This window comes from Microplitis mediator, chromosome 6 (assembly GCF_029852145.1).
Source record: "Microplitis mediator isolate UGA2020A chromosome 6, iyMicMedi2.1, whole genome shotgun sequence".
Classification (NCBI taxonomy): Eukaryota; Metazoa; Arthropoda; class Insecta; order Hymenoptera; family Braconidae; genus Microplitis; species Microplitis mediator.
Genome location: NC_079974.1, coordinates 12,126,226 through 12,148,717, shown reverse-complemented (window position 1 = coordinate 12,148,717; position 22,492 = coordinate 12,126,226). Strand labels below are relative to the sequence as shown.

At 29.5% G+C, this 22,492-nt stretch overlaps 2 protein-coding genes across 3 annotated transcripts in view; both read left to right on the top strand.

Moving 5' to 3' along the window:
• Positions 1-559: 559 nt before the first annotated feature.
• Positions 560-22,492, top strand: part of LOC130670166 (uncharacterized) — a 53,411-nt gene continuing 31,478 nt past the window's right edge. Inside the window, exons 1-12 of one of the 2 annotated variants that reach the window (XR_008990322.1) lie at positions 560-930; positions 1,737-1,903; positions 16,337-16,447; positions 16,521-16,577; positions 16,791-16,838; positions 17,015-17,062; positions 17,223-17,328; positions 17,401-17,520; positions 17,628-17,673; positions 17,757-17,980; positions 20,676-20,928; positions 21,672-22,019. Coding sequence is in view for 1 of the 2 variants with exons in the window: in XM_057473406.1 (XP_057329389.1) it covers positions 780-930; positions 1,737-1,903; positions 16,337-16,447; positions 16,521-16,577; positions 16,791-16,838; positions 17,015-17,062; positions 17,223-17,328; positions 17,401-17,520; positions 17,628-17,673; positions 17,757-17,775 (873 nt within the window). In the remaining variant the exon portion in view is untranslated. Of the gene's footprint in view, positions 931-1,736; positions 1,904-16,336; positions 16,448-16,520; positions 16,578-16,790; positions 16,839-17,014; positions 17,063-17,222; positions 17,329-17,400; positions 17,521-17,627; positions 17,674-17,756; positions 18,010-20,675; positions 20,929-21,671; positions 22,020-22,492 lie in introns of those variants that run through there. The other variant, XM_057473406.1, reaches the window with a different exon arrangement.
• On the top strand, positions 20,811-21,993 carry LOC130670522 (uncharacterized). The gene is made up of 2 exons (XM_057473936.1): positions 20,811-20,928; positions 21,806-21,993. Exons 1-2 carry the CDS (start codon positions 20,811-20,813, stop codon positions 21,991-21,993), a joined length of 306 nt encoding a protein of 101 aa, XP_057329919.1.

Genomic DNA, 22,492 nt, shown 5'->3' with positions numbered 1-22,492 from the left:
TTTAGCTGGACGTAACAACATGTATTTAACCCCAATAAAAAGTATTTATAAAAAAAAAATATATTAAAAATACATAAAGAATATGTATAAAAAATAGATTTTTAATATCTAACTTTTAGCCGATTTTTATAATTATATTTTTTATATATTTGAAATATATTTGTAATATATTCAAATCACATTTAAAAAAGATCAAATATATATAAAAATCGGCCAAAAGTTAGCTATTAAAATTATATTTCATATACATATATTTTATATATTTATATATTTTTTATGTTTTTTTATTAAATTTTTTTATACTAAAAATATATTTTCTTTATATTTTAACATAAATTTTTTTCGTAGGGAAATGCTTATAATTATGAATAAATAATTTATGAAAAGACGACAATAACAATTTCATAAACATAAAAGTTTGCCGACAAAAACTCAAATAGCTTATATTGCACTGCCTCTGTCTTATTCTCACATGTTTATTCGTCACTCACTCATTCGCTTTCTCTTTCTCTCTCTCTCTCTTACTCCCTTGTTCTCTTCATACACTTAAGATGCTTAGAGAGATTGAGGAAAATAAACACAACGTAGCGACAGACACCACTGTTCTTCCCGCTCTTTCGACGTTACCGCGTTACCGGTCAGCCGTACCATATTAAACAGTTCATTCCAGTTTTGACTGTCGTGCAGAGTGCTTGTCCATCACTATAATTTATTCGTTAACGACAAGTGGTTTATTTTTGTACATAATAGTAATTAAATAATTACTATTAAAAGTTTTCATGTTTGCCCACATTAAGTTTTTAAAAAGTGGAAAGTATAAAACAGTTGATGTAAGTAAAATTATCAATTATAAACCTGATTGTCCAACAAAAATTTTCAAAATTGAAGAAGACGGGATAATTCATAAAACGGTTGTTGTTGCTGTGCATGGTAAGTAAATTTTTAGAATATTACATTGCCCATGCTTTTCGTATAATAACAATACAGTAATAAATCGTAAATACTAAATGTCATTCATTAAAATATGTGTTAAACATAATTATAAGTTTTAATTCAATGTTGATCTTTGTTCGTTTTTAATAAACCGTCAATTTCTGAATGCGTTTATTTCTATGAGATTCTATCAGTTCAATCGAATTTTGAAAATGTAACAAAGTTTTAGATGGTTGTATGAATTTTTATGAGATCTTATCAACTTGTATGAGTATCTATAATACTTGAGTTTCTATGAGTTTCTATGAGATATCAGTTGACTTAAATTTTTTAAAATATATTTAGATTTTATAAGACTTTATAACTATTTATAACATTGTTATTGTCTGTCCGAGTACGTAAAATATTTTTTTTCTTGATTTTGTTGAGATTTTACTACTGTATTTTAATTTTCACAATATCTAATGTGTTTAGTTTTTCATATTTTTTAATATAATCTAAAATCCTAATTAAACCTTACCTATAAATCAAACTATCACTAAGCTGATTGCAAGCTATCTTTTAAAGTAAAAATACTATGAATAAAATTAAATTGAATTGTACTAAGAAATAAACCAACTTTAAACTAAACAATTCAATACTTTCTGAAAAAATGTTTCTTCCACATATAAAATGAAAAATAATTCCAAGATAGAATATAAGTTTAATCAATCATAAAATTCTTGAGTCTGTAAAAACAAATACTGTTTTTTTTTACTCGCTAACATATCGATTTTTTTAATTAAAGTGATCTCTTGATTTAGATTCGATCCAGGAATTATCGGAAATTGTGGAATCATCACGTCAAAAGGCTCAGCCTTTGGCATTATTATCCGAGCCGTCAGAAGAAAATTTAAAAGTTAAAAAAAAGACTGATAAATTGGATAATACTTTGAACATCCTCAACAGCCGATTACTTCGCAAAGATCCGGTAAGTTTATTTAATTGGCGTCTATAATAATAGCAATGTATTGAACATAAAAAATTAGTGAACATTATTGCACGTTGAAAATTTAATTATTATGATCACCATGATATTGCGGTAAAACTGGTCTCTTTGCGATACCTTCCACTTGATGAATGAAAAGACTTGGTGATATCTTTCAAAATGCACCAATCGTATTAGTAATTAGTTCATTTTTTGTGCGTTGACCAGTTTCTTTTTACAGCTAATTACTTATCAAACATTATTATTATTATTTAATGTGATTATTTTATATGATATACACGCAAAGAATTTTATAGTATTTTTTACATAAAAAATCTATAGAAAAAATACTGCCATAGTAACATGAGGACAGAATTTACAAGGTGCATTGTAATTTTGACCAAGAAATTTAAATTTCTTAATCTGTTGCTTTGTCAAAATGACAATGCACCTTGTAAATTCCGTTTGATGTATTTTGAAAATTTCTACGTTATCGGTAATTTGTTCAATAATTCCATACTGCCCCGATGTATTACAATTTTAAGTTGTGAAAAAAAAAAAAAAAATTATTGAAGGAGACTCATTTTTGTAAAACTAAATCAAATCGAAGCAGTAAATATTATGATCAGGAGACACGGTAGTGTCTCGCGCCAAGTACACGTTTAAACACACATGTATATGTGTGAAGTGTCATGGCGCGAGCCTGCCGTGTCTCTATACCGTAGACCGAACGGTATTTAGCTCCAATTTTTAAAAACTTTTTTAAAAAACAATATTTTTAGAAAATTCCTTTTTCAGTCGAAAGATGATTGATTGTTCGTCATAAAATTATGAAACTTTACCCATTTTAGTAATGAGAACTAATTTAAATAATGAAATTAGGCCAGCATATACTATAGCACCCCCATTTTTAATCATTTTACAATTTTTTTCATGCGAAAAGGGCACTGCCAGAGAATAAAAACTTATAAGAAATGCCATGATTCAGTAAATGATATATGTTTTTCTATAGCAATAATTAATTTTTTCGCCACCAGTGGAGCTCCAGTCTATATTTTTTACTATAGTTTGATATGAAATTTACCCGGATAGTCACCTCCACTGCAAATTAACTCCTCTAATAGCCACTTTAGCTTGAAATTGACTGTAACTTGACATCATTGAAATTACCTGCCCGAATTTGCCAATAATTTAACAGTAAAAGTTGAAAAGAAAAATTTGCGGTTAATTTTTGCTCGATTTAGAGGTAATTTTTTATAGAAAATAATTGTTGGTAACGTTCGTTCTTTGCATTTCAGATGATAAGCAAATTATACATAAAATGTCTATACAACTTGCAGTACAATTTGACGTAAATTTACTACCCGAATTAGAATGCAAATTCACTTCAAAAGCTGACTAAACAAAATTTTTCAGGCAGTTTTACATCAATTTATTGTTAATTTGACTTATAAAGTATTTTTTCACCCCCAAATTGTAGACATTTTTATGTATAAATTTGCTTACCTTCTGAAATAGTAAGAATGAACATTACCGACTTTTTTTTTCTAGTAAAAATTTACCTCTAAATTGAGCAAAAATTAACCGCAAATTTGTTTTTCCAACTTTTGCTGTCAAATTGTCTGCAAATTTGGGCAGCAAATTTCAGGCAATTTCAATGTCGAGGTACTTCAATTTCAAGCTAAAGTGGCTATTAGGGTGTGCTATTAGGGTCAGTAAGATTTAGTATAGAAATATACCCTATAAAAAGTGTGCTATTGCACAGTTTGCTTTAGCAACAGTTTACTTTACAAAAGTTTCCTTGAATTTTTCGTCAAATTTTCGTCAACTTTAGACTTTTCCATTTTTTACGTCAATTTGTGGGCAACTTGCTATTGAATTTGATGTAAATTTACTACCCGAACTAAAATGCAAATTCACTTCAAAAGTTAACTAGAAAAAAGTTGTCAATTTTCAGGCAAATTTTGTCAATTTATTGTTAATTTGACTGGAAAAATTGATAAGTATTTTTTTACCATGAAATTGTAGACAATTTCATGAATAAATTTGCTCATCTTCTCAAATGGTAAGAATGAACATTAACGACTTTTTTTTTCGTAAAAAGTTATCCCTGATAGCCAGAGTTTCTAATCAGAAAGTTGGTGTACCTGAGTTGCAACCAACTTGACGACAAGTTGTTGACAACTTTCAGCTCGTGTAACTGTTGACTACATGTTGGCTACAAGTTACTCAAAAACTTGGCGACAATCTACTGCCGCAACCTGTCGCCAAGTTTCTGAGCAACTTGTAGACAAGTTGTCGGCAACAGTTACACAAGCTGAGAGTTGTCGACAAGTTCCTCGGAAAGTTGCCGACAACTTATGGAAATGCCAACTTTTGCGGCCAATCTGGCGACAGGTTGCGGCAGTAGGTCGTCGACAAGTTGCGGCCAACTTGGCTATCAGGGTACCTTTAAATTGAAGAAAAATTAACCGCAAATTTATATTTTCAACTTTTGCTGTCAAATTGTCGACAAATTTGGGCAGCGAATTTCAGGAAATTTGACAATTAAAATTACTAAAGTTTGCTGTCCGAATTTGCCGACAATTTGACAGCAAAACTAGAATAAAAGTTTTCTTGAATTTTTCGTCAAATATCTGTCAATTTCGGGCATTTTCGTTACTGACGACAGCTTGTATACAAGCTATTTATGTTTTTCAAGTTAACTAATTGATTGACAGATGGAGGCACTTGAGGCCACTGAGGACGTAACCACTTCCTTGAATTTTTTGTGAAATATCCGTCAACTTGAGGCTTTTCCATTATTGACAACAATTACCCTGATAGCCACACCTTACTCAGTAAGTTCTGCAGTGAAACATTTTCGGCTACCTTAACGAAAAAGTTTCTGGCAAGCTTGGCTGGATAATGCTTTCTTTTTTAAGTTGGCTTCAGAATACGGCAGTAGCTTGAAATTAACTTGCGGTTCAGGTGGCTTTCAGGGTTAAAATGAAACTTTTAATCAACTTAACGTCATTGCCTGACAGTAACCCTAATAGCCACTTTAGCTTGAAATTGACTGTAATTTGACATTGAAATTGCCTGAAATTTTTTGTCCGAATTTGCCGACGATTTGACAGCAAAAGTTGGAAAGAAAAATTTGCGGTTAATTTTTCCTCAATTTAGAGGTAAATTTTGACTACACAAAAAAGTCGGTAATGTTCATTCATACCACTTCAGACGGTAAGCAAATTTATACATAAAATTGTCTACAATTTTACGGTAAAAAATTACTTTACAATTTTTTAAGTCAAATTAACAATAAATTGATGCAAAAATTTGCCTGAAAATTGACGAAAAATTTTTTTCTAGTCACCTTTTGAAGTGAATTTGCATTCTAATTCGGGTAGTAAATTTACCTCAAATTGTATAGCAAGTTGTGTATAAATTGTCGTCAAAAACGGAAAAGTCCGAAAGTGACGGAAATTTGACGAAAAATTCAACGAAACTTTTGTACAGTAAGCTTTTGCTCAAGCAAACTGTGCTATTAGGGAAAAAGTCCGACGTTGACGTATATATTTGACGTTAACTTTAAAGGGAACTGTCGTTAAACAACTGCAGCTCCTTGTTTTATAAAAATCGATTAATCAGATTATGATATTTAGCAGTACGAAATTACTATAGTTGTTAACAAACAATTTTATTGTTTCTACAAAATAATACTATAAACAATATAGGCTCACGTGTCTTAAATTATAACTCGATTTCTAATAGTGTAGATTAAAATCATTCTCAATCAACACGACAAAAAAAAGACAAATCCTACCAAAAACAGATTCTCTGTATAAAATCGCGCCAAGTACACGTTCAAAATTTTTTACAATTAAGACAAGATTCTTTTTACAAAAAAATGAATCAAATCGAAAAAATACCAAGTACCTAATATAATTCGAAATCATGGAAAACATTTTCATAGAATTGAACAAAAAATTGAAAAAAAAAAATTTCAATGTACTTGGTGTGCCTATAAACTGGAAAAAAAGAATATCATTCAATTTTATTGGAAAATAATTTATATGCGAAATCAATTCTAAAAATTTTGCTTGAATAAATTTAGTAACGCACACCAAGTACATTGAAATTTTTTTTTTTCAATTTTTTGTTCAATTCTATGAAAATGTTTTCCATGATTTCGAATTATATTAGGTACTTGGTATTTTTTCGATTTGATTCATTTTTTTGTAAAAAGAATCTTGTCTTAATTGTAAAAAATTTTAAACGTGTACTTGGCGCGATTTTATACAGAGAATCTGTTTTTGGTAGGATTCAATATTATTCTGAATAGTTAAGGTTCTTTAAGATATCTTAACAATAAATGAAACTTAACATCAATTTATCTCTATGTTACGTCTAACAGCCAATTAGATGGGGTACTGACCTAGGTGTCACCGAGCAAGCTTGAGGCCCAGTAAAAATAAAAAAATTATCGTGGTTGGTCCAGTAAATCTCTTTAATCCTAAATTTATTCTAAGATCACAGTCACCATCGTGCAGCTTTTCCAGCTCATTGGTTTATGAGCTGGAAAATTCTAAAAAAAAAAAATTTTTTTTCCCGTGTTATTTAAATGGAAATTAGAAAAATGGATTGAGGCAAACCTTAATATCATTATTAAGAGCTCGGAATGGTACCAAAATTTTTATTTTTAATTGTACTTTCAGTTTTTGGATACCATAAAAAAAAAAATTGTTTTTTTTTTTAAACACCCTAATAAATATATATACATATATATATATATATATATTGAGACAATGTGAATTGTCTTTCATCACTCTCAGCCTTGCGGTTCCCGCTTTGATCCGTCTCGTTGCCGTCTGACGTTGATGTCATAGTGCCGTGGTCACATGACAATTCGTTACGTTGACGCATGCCTGTTAGGAAGAGGTGGGGACAGTCAGGAGGCAAGCCCTATGCCCAAAAATAATCGGTCACCACTTCGATCCTGGATCCGTTAACGTTTAGACGTTCCTATTATTTAATATTAATTGTTATACTTGCGATACTTACGTATTTTATATTTTGTAAAACGCATATTTTCCTGGCAATTAACTTGCAAAATAGTATCTTTTGTATTGTTTACTAGTTATTATTTATAATTAAATTTAAATACACTGAAAGTATTATACGTTACCGGCGACGAATTCGCGGTAGTAAAATTAAGATAAATAATAAAATCAGTGTGTGATAAGGATTCATTCCACGTGGTCACTACTGCATATCCTGCGTGCCAGCCAGGACCACTATTCTTGTATTCTGCGTGAACCGTTATTGTAAGTAATTGAGTTTATTATAATTGACAATAAAATTGCACATTGTCCTAATAATTTCCTTATTTTATTCATCACCTTATTCTATCCCTATTTTAATATACTGGTGGGATTATTGAATGCGATAAAGTAATTATTAATTAAGTTAGAAATAATAAGTAAGTCAGCTGTAAGAAAGCAGCATAGAAATTGTCAGCCGTGAGGTAAGTTGATAAGTCTTTATTACACGTTGCCGAGTTTGAATAAGTGCGGGTCTTTGCTTTGCAAGAACCCCAGCCCACTGCTCTGTCCAGCATAAAATAAAAATTTGTTAGAGGCCAGCCTAAGCCAGGGTTCAACCCGCGAATTCTGGTGGCTGCTGGTAAAAACAGCGAAGACTAAAAGCGATTTGTCTCAATATATATATATATATATATATATATATATATATATATATATATATATATATATATATATATATATATATGTATGTATATCGATGTTATTATTTTTTTTATTTCTTTTTAGTAGACCGTTTGGATCTGATGTAGACTATACAGATGAGATACAGCTTTGAACCCCAAAGTCGTGAAAACGGAAATTAGAACCACTTATAGGTTCAGTGTAGGTTTTAATTTAGCATTGAAATAGACTCAATTTTAAGCCTTTTGATTCTACATGAGGACTTTATTTTAGATTCTATGTAGCTTTCAAATTTCGGCTCGGGCTTTTACTCTCGCAGCATAAAAAATGTTGTCAGCTAAGATTTTCATTATTACTATTAATTTATCTGAGCGATCACTTTAATTAGTAAAAGTGATTATTATTAGGGTATAATAATTATTATAATTTGATTATTTTTAATAGCATTACAGCAAAAAAAGTGAAATTCCTGTACTGTATAATAACCATTAAAAATACCCGATGAAAATAATTCTCATTAAATTATCAGATTGTGGTATATGATCCGATATATATTTCCATTATAATCAAAATTCAAATAAATATATTCGAATAAATAAGGTGTCAAGTAAATTATTACATTTTATAAAATGTATATTATTCCCGTGTAGAAAAATTTTTATTCATAATTAATTTAGATCTAAATTTCATCACGAAATTCAGATCGTGACACAAATATGACTTTCATCATGAATTTGTATCAACAATTTTAATCACGACAAAATTATGACTCAGTCAAATTTTTATCCAATTGATCTGAAGTTCATTTACTAAATTAATTTTACAATCAAAACTGATTTACATTAATCGAGTACTTGATAAAAAAAATTTATTGGTAATTTCTGAGTCGATAAATTTGACAAAAAGTTTAATTCTGTAAAAATTCAGTCAAGTTTCTATCGAAGTCATCTCAAGTCCAATTCAAAGATGTAATAAATTAATTTTATAATTGGTACTGATTTACTAGACGAAAAGTTGGAGTAAACTCATGATGAAAGTCATATTTGTGTCACGATCTGAGTTTCGTCATGAAATTCAGATCTAAATTTATTAGGAAAAAAAATATTTTTTACACGGGTTGCCACTCCACTACTTTATTTATCTTTGATCTAATTTTTAAATTATTTGAAATTATTTATTTATGAGTTTTTATACATACATTTTGTACCTAGGTAGTATAACATTGATACAAAATGATTGAAAATCAGTATTTGTTTTATGACGTAATATAAGAACTTAGTATCAATGGCCCTTTATTACAGGCACTTTGTATCCCTTGCGACCTTTAATCCACTCTGGAAGCACTCTGCAATCATAGTCAGAATGTAAACATTATAAATCCAGTATGTTTCCAGAGTGGTTTTGTGCCCTTTCTCCAGAGTGAAACCAAAGTGGTTTCAGAATTGATCCAGAGTAGATCAAAGTGTCTTCAGAATGGATCCAACGTGAATCCAGAATGAAATCAAAGTGTTTTCAGAATGGACCCAAAGCGAGTCCAGAATGGAATCAAAGTGTTTTCAAAATGGGCTCAAAATGAGTGCAGGATGAAATTAGAGTGTTTTCAAAATGGGCCCAGAGTCCATGAAATTTAAATACTAAGGAATAAAAAAAATTTGGTACTTTCTAAACATATAAATCAATAATAATCTTCAGAAAAACAATTTTTACCCCAATTTTTTAATTAACTATGCTTTTGTTAATTAGTTAATTGTTACTTGTTGAAAGTTTACATAAAAATCCTCATTATTTCTAAACTGAAAACCCCGGATTTTTTTTACTTCTTGAAGCTATTCTTGAAAGGGTTTAGAAGAGATCGCCGGTGAAAAAATAAAAAAATTTCGATTTTATTAACAATCTAAACCATTGAAAAATAAAAAACGTAAATAAAGCAATCAAGAAAATTTACTTTTTTTTAATTTTATTTATTATTTTGTTTTTTGATTGCTGAAAGCTACATAACAATAATTTGAAAAAAATTTTTACTTGCATTGTGTAAATATAAATGCATTGTTAAAAATAATTGTTATAAACAAATGCATTGCTAATTAGATTTAATAAAATTTTTTTTTGGGAAACAACGCTTAATAAAAATAAGGATTTTTAAGAAAAAAATCGTTTCTTAAAAAAATTTTTTTTTGCTAAACAGCGCATTTGCTAATTAACAATTTTTTTTTTACTCAATATTGATATTAAGGAACCATAATTTTTTTTAAATCATCATTTATCATGTTCTGTTATATTAGAAAAAAAAATTTTTCATTCATTTATTATTTGTTTATTAAACAAACTATTTGTTATAAACAAATAAATTTTTACGCAATATTTTTTTCAAATACTAAAAATAACCATGCGTTTTTTTTTTGTAGAAAAAATTTTTTTTTAATTTTATATAATTTTTTAAATTATTGTACACTTGGACTTGTCGCTACCTTTCTGTTCTTCTTCATTGTTATTAAAATAACTTATTGAAGACACAACTACAACACTTCGTCTTTTTTATTATCCATTGATCATTAGACAAATTGAGCTTGTAACCGAAGCTCTAACTCAATTGCTTAATGAATTGGGAATAAAAGTAATTTTTATGAATACTTTTTAATAAATAAAAAAAAATTGTTAATTAGCAAATTCGCTTTTTAGCAATAAAAATCATTTTTTAAGAAACAATTGTTTTCTTAAAAATTGTTATTTTCATTATGTATTTTTATCCCAAAAAAAAAATTTTATTAAATCTTATTAACAATGAATTTATTTATAACAATTATTTAAATAATGCAAGTAAAAATTTTTTTAAAATTATTATTGTATAGCTTTTAGCAATAAAAAAACAAAATAATCAAAAAAATAAATTTTCTTGATCGCTTTATTCACGTTTTTTATTTTTCAATGCTTTAGATTGTTAATAAAGAAGTAAAAAATCGAAATTTTGTAATTTTTCTAACCGTGATCTTTTCTAAACCCTTTCAAGAATAGCTCCAAGAAGTAAAAAAAAATCCGGGAGTTTCAGTTTAGATATAATCAGGGTTTTTCTGTGAACTTTCAACAAGTAAAAATTAATTATTAATTAATTAATTATTTGATCTGTTTTTGATGTTTTATAAAAATTTTAAGCTGTTTTTGATCTGTTGTTTTAAAAAACAATTGCGTTACGGGCAGGCAAAACTATATTAATTCTTGAACTTTAAAAAATTTTAGTTCTGAAAATTTGCAAGGACTAAACTAGATTATATTATCGACTTGTAATATTTTCATTTATGGGCAATATTGATAAAAAATATATTAAGTAACAGAATTGATTATGTTTTGTTTACTATTTATTAATCGTCTTGTGTTTAAAAATGTCGACAGTTAATGGAAGTTTTGACAGCTTTGACCCGGGTTTTAATGTGAAAGACTTAAGAGAACAATTTGCTGGGAGAAGATATATTGTGAAGGAGGAGAAAGTCACTGGTGCTAAGCAGCAGTGGAAGTAGTTCAGTGCTCGCCACTAGATCGCGCCCAACCTATTATTGTCCTGTTCCTGGTTAGATAGGTGTTTCAGAGTTCTTATATTCTATACTCAAAGATAATTCTAGCACGGGTACTTCTCTGTTATTTGACAGAGTGACAAGTGCCTGTTTCGATGGTCATATAGTAGATGCTATATTACATTGTGACAATAATGTCAAATATTTTTGTTTTCTTGAAAAAATTGTTTTTACAATCCAAAAACATAAAATACGTTTCAGGTAATGAAAAAAATTGATTTTTGTATTCAATAAATGCTCTTGAATATTCTTAAAATAATATATTTCGGTAAATTTTTTTTTTTTTCAGTATTCATTTACTCTGAATACCTTCTGGTTTGAGTATGTATTCACTCTGATCCCACTCTGGAAACATTCTGGAAACACTTTGGTATCAGTTTGTATTCAATGTGGATGCATAACGGCGTCAGTATGTATCCACTCTGGATACTTTCTGAAAACACTTTGAATTTACTCCGTATCCGCTCTGGAAATACTCTGGATTCACTCTCAGAAAAGGGCACAAAACCATTCTGGAAATACTCTGGAGTCCGTATGGTTGCATCGTGTTACCAGAATATTTCCAGAGTGTATCCAGAATGTTTTTAATACCGCTAGGGTATGTTATGATAATGAATATAGTTAATTTCTAACTACAAAAACAATGGGAGATAAGAAACAAAGGTATAATCGGTTATTAAATCCGTCATTCGATGTAGGAGACGTGAGTTTACGTACTCGTTTAAGATTTCGAAATGAAATGGGCATTATTCAATCGAAACAATTATTAGGTATGTTAAGATTTCAGGTACTTCAATATTGGGGTGTTTCAGAAAAAACAAAATTTTTATGGTATTCAAAAATTGAAAGTATACCTGAAAATAAAATTTTTGGTGCCAATCCGAGCTCTTCATAATGATATTAAGGTTTGCCTCAATTTATTTTTCTATTTTCGATTTAAATAACATAGGAAATGAAATTTTTTTTTTTTTTAGAATTTTCTAGCTCACAGACCACTCAACGAATTTTTAAGCGCAATAAATTTTTATGTAGCAAATTGAACGCTCTACAAAAAAAAGTCTCTTATCATTTTTTGATAAATCCACCTGTTCAAAAGTTATTAGAGCTTAAACTCAAATTTATAGTAAATTTTGAGATCTTTTCACATTTTCAGAAAAACTATCAGTCTCATCACAAAATACCATAGAATATTCTTTGTAGTTAATTTTATTCGTTCCAAATTATTACAAATTAAATTTTTCGAAATTCCGCATCGTTTTCAATTTACTTTTATTTCAATGTCAAGCTCTTAAAATTAATCAGAAATCTATTTTTTTAAGAGCTTGACATTGAAATCAAAGTAAATTGAAAAAAAATGCAGAATTTTGAAAAATGTTATTCGCAATAATTTGTAAAGGATAAAATTATCTACAAAAAATATTCTATGGTATTTTGTGATGAGACTGATAGTTTTTCCGGAAAAGTGAAAAGATCTCAAAATTTACTATAAATTTGAGTTTAAGCTCAAATAACTTTTGAACAGTTGGATTTATCAAAAAATGATAAGAGACTTTTTTTGTAGAGCGTTCAATTTGCTACAAAAAAATTTATTGAGCTTAAAAATCCTTTGAGTGGTCTGTGAGCTAGATTATTCAAAAAAAAAAAAATTTCCTGTGTTATTTAAATCGAAAATAGAAAAATGGATTGAGGCAAACCTTGATATCATTATTAAGAGCTCGGATCGGCACCAATATTTTAATTTTCAGGTATACTTTCAATTTTTGGATACCATAAAAAAAAAACAAAAAACATTTTTTTTTTTGAAACACCCTATTGAATATGCTTAAAAAGCTGTTTTTTAAATAATGGAGTATTTATTGTTGAATTCTTTTAGCAAATGGAAAAATTGCCCACACACCGGAAAAAGACCTAGACAACGAAATTGACGAAACGTCTGTTCTGGACACCCGTGATGACAGTGACGACTTTTTTTGCAAAGGAAATAACACAACTCGTGAAGTTTATGATTGTGATTTAAATGATGATGATTTTAGTGATTGTGTTGAAAATACTGATGAAATTTATAGTAATTGTTCCTGTTGTAGTGATCGTAGTTCTGAAACTGATGAAAAAATAATTAGTGATCCAAATGAATTTAATGCCAGTCAAGTGCAAAATAATCGAATAATGTTTCCGGCAGCTGGACTAACTGTTGCTGATGTTTTATTTAAGATCCAAATGTTTTCAATAGCTAAAAATTTAACCAAAATCGATGAAAATGATTTGCTAGAGTTGGTAAAAACATTAGCTGGGCCAGATTTTAAAGAATGGGAAAGTAGTCATTATGAAAGATCGAAAGCTTTTTGTGTTCCTGATGATAAAATTACGCCGTCCTTTTTTTGTGAAAAGTGTAATGTCATTTTAACCAAAAAAACTTTAAAAAATAGTGTAAAGAAGGAAAAAATAACATGTAAAACGTGTAATGAAAAATTTGAAATTTCTTCGCAAAGTAGTAATTCTTTTATGAGTCCAGATATCAGATATCAAATAGAATTAATTTTAAATCAACCTGAACTTCAAGAAGATCTATTTACAAATATTAAAAACGTGAATCATTCATCTACTGATATATGTGATGTCCAAGATTCTAAACTGTATAAGAAATTAAAAGCTACTAACTCTGATATATTAACATTAAATTTCAACACTGATGGAGCTCCGCTATTTAAGAGTTCTAAGAACAGTTTTTGGCCTCAACAATTATACATAAATGAGTTGCCCTTAGAACTTCGTTTTAAGCACATAATTCTTGGGGGTATTTTCTTAACGAGCAGAGAACCTAATCCAAAATTCATGAATCTTTACAATGCTGCATTATGTGATCAAATTGTTGATTTATCAAATAATGGTGTTAATATATACAAGTATTCCACTCAAGAAATTGTAAATTTAAAATTTTCTTTACTATGTTGCTGTCTCGACACACCTGCTCGAGCTTTGTACCAGAATCGAACCAAATTTAATGGCTACTCGGGATGTAGCTGGTGTTACGAACCGGGAGTTTATGTAGGAAATGCTATACACTACCCGATCGTTGAAGTTGAAGCACCTTTAAGAAGTCATGAATCACACTTATCGAATGTTGAAGAAATTCAAAGACTACAAAATTCTTCAACCAGAAAAAACTATGTTCATAAAATCATGGGTGTTAAAGGATCAATGTCTTTTATCGAAAAATTGCCATCCCTCGCAGATTTGAATCACGGTGGAAACACGGTGGGTTTGTTCCATTTTACCACTGTGATTACGCGGTGTATCCACCATGATTCCACGGTGGCTTTACCACCGTGTATACACGGTGTTTTCACTGTGATTACGCGGTGGATACAGCGTGGAACCACGGTGGTGAAATAGCACAAAGCCACCGTGGAATCACGGTGGATACACCGCGTAATCACAGTGGATACACCGTGTATACACAGTGGTCAAGCTAACGTGGAATCACGGTGGATACACCGCGTAATCACAGTGGATACACTGTGTATACCCGGTGGTGAAATGGAACAAACCCACCGTGTAACCACGGTGTTTCCACTTCCACGGTGTTTCCATCGTGATTCAAATCTGCGAGGGATCTTTTGACAGTGTTTGGGGGTTCCCGAACGACTATATGCACAGTTGTTTGTTAGGAGTTACACGACAAATATTAGAGTTGTTGAAAACCTCGGAGACGAAATATAAACTCGATAAACTAAAATGGGAAAAAGTTAATAAACGCTTAACTGCTATAAAACCACCTCATGAAGTTTACAGATTGCCACGATCAACTGCTGATATGTCAAAGTGGAAAGCTTCTGAATTCGAATCATGGCTTTTATACTGGAGTATTTTATGTCTGGAGGGAATTGTAGATGACAGTTTTTTAGAAATGTATGCCCTTTTAGTCCGCAGTATTAATACATTATTGAAACGAAGAATAACCAATGAAGATATTATAAGATCAGAGTACGATTCATTACAATTTGTTGGAAGTTTTCAAGTTGCATTTTCAAAATCGGCTATAACTTTTAACATTCATTCTTTTTTACATTTAGGTGAGTCTGTCAAACAAAGTGGACCATTATTAGATAGTTCGGCTTTTGCATTCGAAAATGGTATATTTAGGCAAAAGCAATGTATAAATGGACCTAGAGGTGTTAGCCATCAGATTGTAAAAAAGTTTCTGAAAAAAAAATGCTGATTTCGCGATTAAAAACAACAGCAATATCTGAAACTAGCAAATCGTTTTGTGAAAACTTATTTAAGCCCGAACAGCTTCGAAATTATTTAAAACTTCAAAGTGGAGTCGTTCTTACAGCCGAGACTCGTGTAAAAAAAAAATATTAATGATGAAATGAAGTTTCACTCTAAAGATGATAATCTTTCTCTAAGAGTATTCAAAAAATGTATTTTTAAAAAGTCTATTATTCATTCCATTGAGTACGGACGTGTTACAAAAACGGAGGACACATATATATTATCTCATACGAATCAAATTATCCACGTACATCATTTAATAGTTGTCGAAACAAAATGTTTTATTTATGGATGTCTTGTAATAGCTTCACCTCACTCTGTTGGTAAAATCCAAATGGATCATATTCATCGTGTAATAAATGACTGCGGCGATGACATTGTTATCAAAAGTATTAATTGCTTTAAAGAAAAAGTGATACATGTTCAGATAGACGAACAAAGATACATTTATTATTTTCCATATATTGTGAATTTAAATTGACCCTTATTGATTGAATGTTGATCACGTATAAAAATCAAACCCGGAGTTAATTAATATAAGGGAGTTGTGAAAAATCTTCAATTTTTACACCTTATAAATTAAAATATCTATGCTAACATTGTATATTCATTTTACTTTATATAAATTAAAAGAGTTGTGAAAAGTATGAACTAATTAATATTAACATAATAATGAAATAAATCTACTAACTAATCATTTCTTTCCGTTGTACTTATTTTTTTTTCGTGTTTAGAAATTAAGTTTTAATTCAACCTACTTATTTATTTATTATTCAATTATTAATTAACAATATTATTATTGACTTAAGCTCTAACATCTATAAAAATTATGGATCTATTATTATATATACATATATATTTTTTTCAAATACTACTATTTGCATCTATAGGAACGCTTCAATATGGAAAATGTAACCTCAATAAAAGAAGATATACAACCGAATGATTTTTCGGAAAATAAGGTCATTAACTCAACTGGAGAGGGTCATAATCCTAAAAAGGTATATTGTTATTAGTCTTTATATTTATACCTTTTCCAAGCTTATCTTTCTATTATTTGTTGTTCATTTTTAGCGTAAAATCAAAGCCAAGAAAGATTCGTTGAAGGAAAAAGAATGCCAGAAAAAAAGCGTGCGTAAAATTTACACTAATATTTTTGCTAAGTTGGAAAAAAAATAATTAATATTCGGATATTTAGATCCAGTACATAACTAAAATATAAAACTTAAGGCTACTATTAGTGTTTTAATGTTATTTTTTTTTTAATAAAATAGTATATTCATCTAAACTGAAAGGATGAAAGTAATCATTTTATTGTTATTATGATTGTTATTATTATTTCAGAAAAATGGTGAAACTATCAAAAAAATAAAGACGGAGCAAAGTATAAAAGTAAGCCATGTTTTCTTATTCAAAAGCATATGTGCATTACTGTTTATTTTTTTATCATTAGTTACTGAATATCGAAAAAATTTTTAATTTTAATACACAGTAAAAGAGTTATTGAATATTAAAGAAGTAAAATGTATATAACATGATTTTGAATACAGTAAAATTTTTAATTTCAGAACAAAAAATCTCTGATGATTGCTAAAGATGAGAAAATGATAAAACCGGTAAATAACACAATTTTAAAAATTTTATTTATCTATTTGTAAATTATGTTATAAAAAATAAGGCTTAATCAAAAAGTTGACACTCGCTTTAATCTTCCATGCCAATATCGCATATATATATATGTAGGCATAGACATTTGAATTGCTTGATTATTTATAGGTAATTCTTGTCATACCGAACGAAAATGAAGTAATCAATACTCCACAGAAAGATGGGACTTCTCCGCAAGAAAGTAATTTGTCTCCAACGCTAGATATGTTTCCAGGTATCAGTTAATTTTTTTTTCGTTCAATTACTGTGAATCAATCATATTTCATGTAGTTTTCCATAAACCCAGATTTACGTGACACGGTATTAATACCACATAGTATTGATGATGGAGAAATTATTGCTGTAGATCAAGCTCCTGCAATCCCATCAACATCACGTAATGGTCTTTCTCAAACCAGATTTTCAAGTATGAATAGACATAAATTTACTCTATTTTTATTTTTATAAATTTATTTTAACTAAGTTGAAAATAGTATTTTTTCTAATTATGTTATAATGTTTTCAATTTTTTAGCTCAGACAGTCAAACGAAAGCTTGAAACTGGACCTGCACGGACTAAGTAACTTATTTGCATCTGCATTAATTGTTCCTTTACATTTACGTTTTTTTTTTCGGATTGACATTTTTATTTTATGTTTTCAGAAATCATAAAACAACATGAAAGGGTACTAAAAAAGTTAAAAAAAGTACCATCGAAAAATTACAGCAGGAACTTCGGACTCTAAAAGACGAATTTCAAAGAAGTGAAAAAAAACGAGAAATCTTTGTAAACGAAACTCAGGAGAGCTTAAAAAATATTACCTCGTTAAAAGAAATAAATAAAAAGATTCTTGTTACGATTTCTGACAACTGGAATGAATTTCGTGGTATGATATTTTTTTATTTATATAATGAAAGACAGCTAGTAAACGATTTGTAATTTAACTTATATAACTTTATTCTTTGAGCTTTCAATATTGAATATAATTTGACATTTATTAGCTTCAAAAATTGTAAGTAGAAAATAGATATTCAAATAATACTTAAAAAATATTTGTTTAACATTTACGAAAATTCAGACTATTATTTCGCCATTAATTAATACTTTGTAAAGAAAGACTATAAATCTTTTTTTATACTTTAAAACAAATTTTATTTTTAGTCACTAATTTTTTTCGAATCTGAAACTGATGTTAAAATTTGCGTTTTTAAAATGTTTTTGTAGTTTTGTTATTATATTATTGTTATGTTAGGTATCTAGGTGTAAATAAACCTTTGCTAACAAATATTAACACGGAAAAAAAAACTTTGAAAATTAGCATTTAAAATTATAACTCGGAGCCCGGATGTCAATATGGGGAATTTTCCCTGGTCCAAAATAAAACTTGATTTAAGACGACTAAGGCTAAATCAAGTTTTATTTTTGACCCGGGTCAACATACCAAATAATTAATTTTAGAATACGTGTCGTCAATTTTCTAAATATCAGTTACGATTTTTAAAGTTCAAATCGTAATTTTATTTGCAGAGACAATAAATTTTCATACTTATCCTGTAATTATTCACGTTTTAATAATAAATGAAAAAATTACTATTTAGAATAATAGTATTTACTGATCACTTTATCATTATATTACTTGTCGTTCTCAATTTATATAGTTCATTTTTTTCCGTGTATGTATCTTACTTTTAAATTAATTGTTTTTCGGAAATTCCATCTGACAAGCCATCAAAAGCACTTGAAGAAAAGACAGGGTATCCTAGTGTAGGATTTATCAAAAAATGAGCTGGTTGAGAGATCATCTACCGCAGATCTCCCAATTTCTAACAAATCTGTTTAACAAATCGTTGAGCTCTGGTATCTTTCCAAATACGTGGAAAACTGTCTTCATAGTTCCGTTAAACAAAACAACTCCTCCGAAGTCACTTACTGATACACGGCCCATCGCTAATTTGTCCCATCTAGCAAAAGTTTTTGAAAGATTGGTCACAAATCAAGTTGTATATTACCTCGAAGAAAACAACCTATTCGACAAGTATCAGTCAGGTTTTCGTAAACACCATAGTACCCAGTCTGCACTCTTGAAGTTAACTGATGATATCAGACAAGCCATAGACAGAGATGAACTAACCTTACTGGTATTATTTGACCTAACCAAAGCTTTCGATTACTTAGATTCAAAGGTAATTCTGATTGCTCTGTTTGAATTAGGTTTCTCCTTAGAAGTGATTGCATGGTTTCATTCCTATCTATCCGGCAGGCAGCAAGCAGTCATTGATGAACTTGGCATTCCTGCCAAACTATTGAATACTTCATCTGGTGTACCTCAGGGTTCCATTCTCGGTCCCATCTTATTCCTGCTGATTATGAATAGTGTAACAAGATGGTTAAAATATTGTAAACGTGGTCTATTCGCTGATGACACCTACATCTACCTTCATTTCAAGCTGTTTCAGTTATCTGAAGCACTATGGTTGGCCTCTGAAGACGCACAGGGTGTGGCAAATTGGGCAAAATCAAATGGGTTAGAACTGAACTTAAATAAAACCAAGGTTATGATATTGGGCTCAAACCATAAACTCAGAATGCTAAAAAACCTTGCTCTGCCTTCAGTGATGGTAGATGGAGTCGCTCTCCCGTATGTTGAGTCAACAAAGTGCCTTGGGTTGATTATCGCAGACAATCTATCTTGGAACAGTCATATATCACTAACACTTAGAAAAATTAATGCTTCTTTGCACAGCTTAAAACTTAGAAAAAATATTTTCTCGTCAAATATTCGGAAATTATTGGTTTCAGCGACTATACTCCCACTCATTGATTATTGCATTGTAGTTTTAACTGATTCGTCAAGTGAAAACGATATCAAGCTCCAACGAGCAGTGAATAACAGCATTAGATTTATTTACAATCTTAAGAAAGATGAGCACATCACTCCATATCGTCGTACTCTTGGGTGGCTATCAATAAAATCAAGAAGAGTGTATTATATGGCTTGTTATTTCTACAAATTATTAGAATCTGGAAAACCTATTTATCTACGTGAGCTATTCATCGATGATAATGATACAAGACATTCTGAAAGACTAGCTTTTAAAAAGAATAATGTAAATTTCAAAATGCCATACTTTTCTACTGTGCTATACGAGCAATCATTTGTTGTATCAATTATACGTCTTTGGCAAGAGTTACCCTTAGATCTGATTAAATCAGGCAGTATTGAGATCTTTAAAAATAAGTTGTATGATTATCTACTAAATCTAGATTTTAAATTGACGAAATTTGTAACGGTATATCGTTGAATTTCTCATTTTCTTATTATTGATTTTAGCTTTGTCTATATGATTGATTCAAATTTAAATTAATAGTATTGTTGTTGTTTGATCATTTTCAAATTTGTTCTACTGCTGTAAGATCATCTGTATGATTTCACTTTGCCATTTGGCCTATGCCTTGGCATGAAAATTTAATAAATAAAAAAAAAAAAATAAAAAAAAAAAATCAGACAATACCGTAAGTTTCATGTTGTGAAAGTTTTTGGACATTCCAAATAATTAATATACTGTTTGGATCGGTTGCAGATTCATATTGGTCAAGGAATATGTATTCCTACAATATATATCAATATATTCCTACAATATATTCCTACACCATACTATAATTCTGCGGCTTATAAAGCGAAAACTGGAAGACAGTTCGTGAAGAAGCTAGTTATAATGCTATTTACTGAAGAGGAGTTGAACACTCATAGTGTACGAGGTGGGAAATCTAACAAAGTAAAAGTGGAAGTACAAAAACCAGCTTTGGATCCAACTCGTCTCTTAGCGCTTAAAAGTAAGTTATTTCTAATTATACATAAGCATTAGGGTGTGTTAATAAAAAAATTAATTGTAATTGTTAGTCCTCATAGTGCAGAAAGTTTTTTTGGGACCTAACAATAGTCCTCCAAAAAAATTATCTCGATATTTCGAAAATTGAGCTGGCGCTTGGCAAGTTAGTTTTCTCATTTAAAATACACGTAAAAAATTTTTTTCTTCAATTTTTCCTCGAAAAATTAAACGAAACAATATTCTTTTCAATTTTGGCTTTCATATTTTTGGGAAAATCAAACTCCTTACAAAAATGTCCGATATATTCATGCTCGTAACTTTTACACAAAAAAAGTTACTAGCCTCCAAAGTTCAAGAAAAAAATAATTTTATTTCCTGAACTTCGAAGGCTTGTAACTTTTTTGGTGTTAAAATTACGAGTATGAGTATCTAGGAAAGATTTGAAGGGAATTTGGTTTCTTTAAAAATTATGTGAGTCAGAATTGAAAAAAAATTGTCACGTGGATTTTAGATGGTAAAATGAACTTTTCAAACGGCAGCTCAATTTTCGAGATATCGAGATAATTTTGAAGGTCTCAAAAAAACTTTTGGCACTATGAGAACTAACGATAAAAATTAATTTTTTTATTGACACATTCTACTATACAAACATACATATATTCCAACTAAAAAAGATTAATAATTGATTTTATTAAATTATGATATTAGTTATACTATAATTTCTGACAATGTTGTGTTGTTTTATAGATATTTTTGAATTTTACCTCACGTCGGTCCGGATGGAGCCAGCTAAAATTCAGATAGAATTGAAACAAATGGACGATCACGTAAGAAGCAAAATTGCTGATTTGCGGAAGACATCTACAAAACAAAATTCAAAGGAAAAGAAAACAAAAAAAAAATAAGCAACAATGAGGGATGCAACAAAGAAAATAAAGATGAAAATGAAGAGGAATATGAGGAAGAAAATGAAGAACAGGATGAAGAAGAGGATGAAGAAGAGAAGGAAAAAGAGGATGGAGAAGAGTATGATGAAGAGGAAAAAAGTAGTGACGGAGAAAAAAAATAATTTATAAACATAGATTAATATTAACCGTAAGTTTCATTATTAAAAAAATATTTTCAACTTCGTAATGTTTAAAGATTTTCTATAAAGAAAAATTGATATTTCTAGAAACCTACTAATGTTAAATGATATTTTTTATCCGCTTGAAACTAAGACAAACGATTCCCGTATTAATCCTCATAGCAAAATTGCAGTTGAAAATTTTATACGTTCACATTCAATTATAAGACGAAAATCGCATTCAATCTTATTAGTTCACTCGAAATCGCTTGAAATGATATGGAAATCTACTATTTCCCCATAAATCTTCATAGGGACATTGCAGTTAATGAATCATACGATCTCATTTAACTCTAAGACAAAAATCCCTTTCAATCGCATAAATTCATTCAGAATCGCTTGGAATGATCTGAAGATCTACTATTTCCACATGAAACCTTCTAGAAACATTGCAGTTAATTAATTAAACGTTCGCATATAATTAGAAGTCAAAAATCCCTTT

Bases quoted from the DNA above. Each gene is read 5' to 3' on its own strand.
- LOC130670522 (XM_057473936.1), top strand. From the start codon at position 20,811: ATGCTATTTACTGAAGAGGAGTTGAACACTCATAGTGTACGAGGTGGG. The intron at 20,929-21,805 runs GTAAGTTATTTC...CAAAATTCAAAG, and splicing joins TCGTCTCTTAGCGCTTAAAA to GAAAAGAAAACAAAAAAAAA.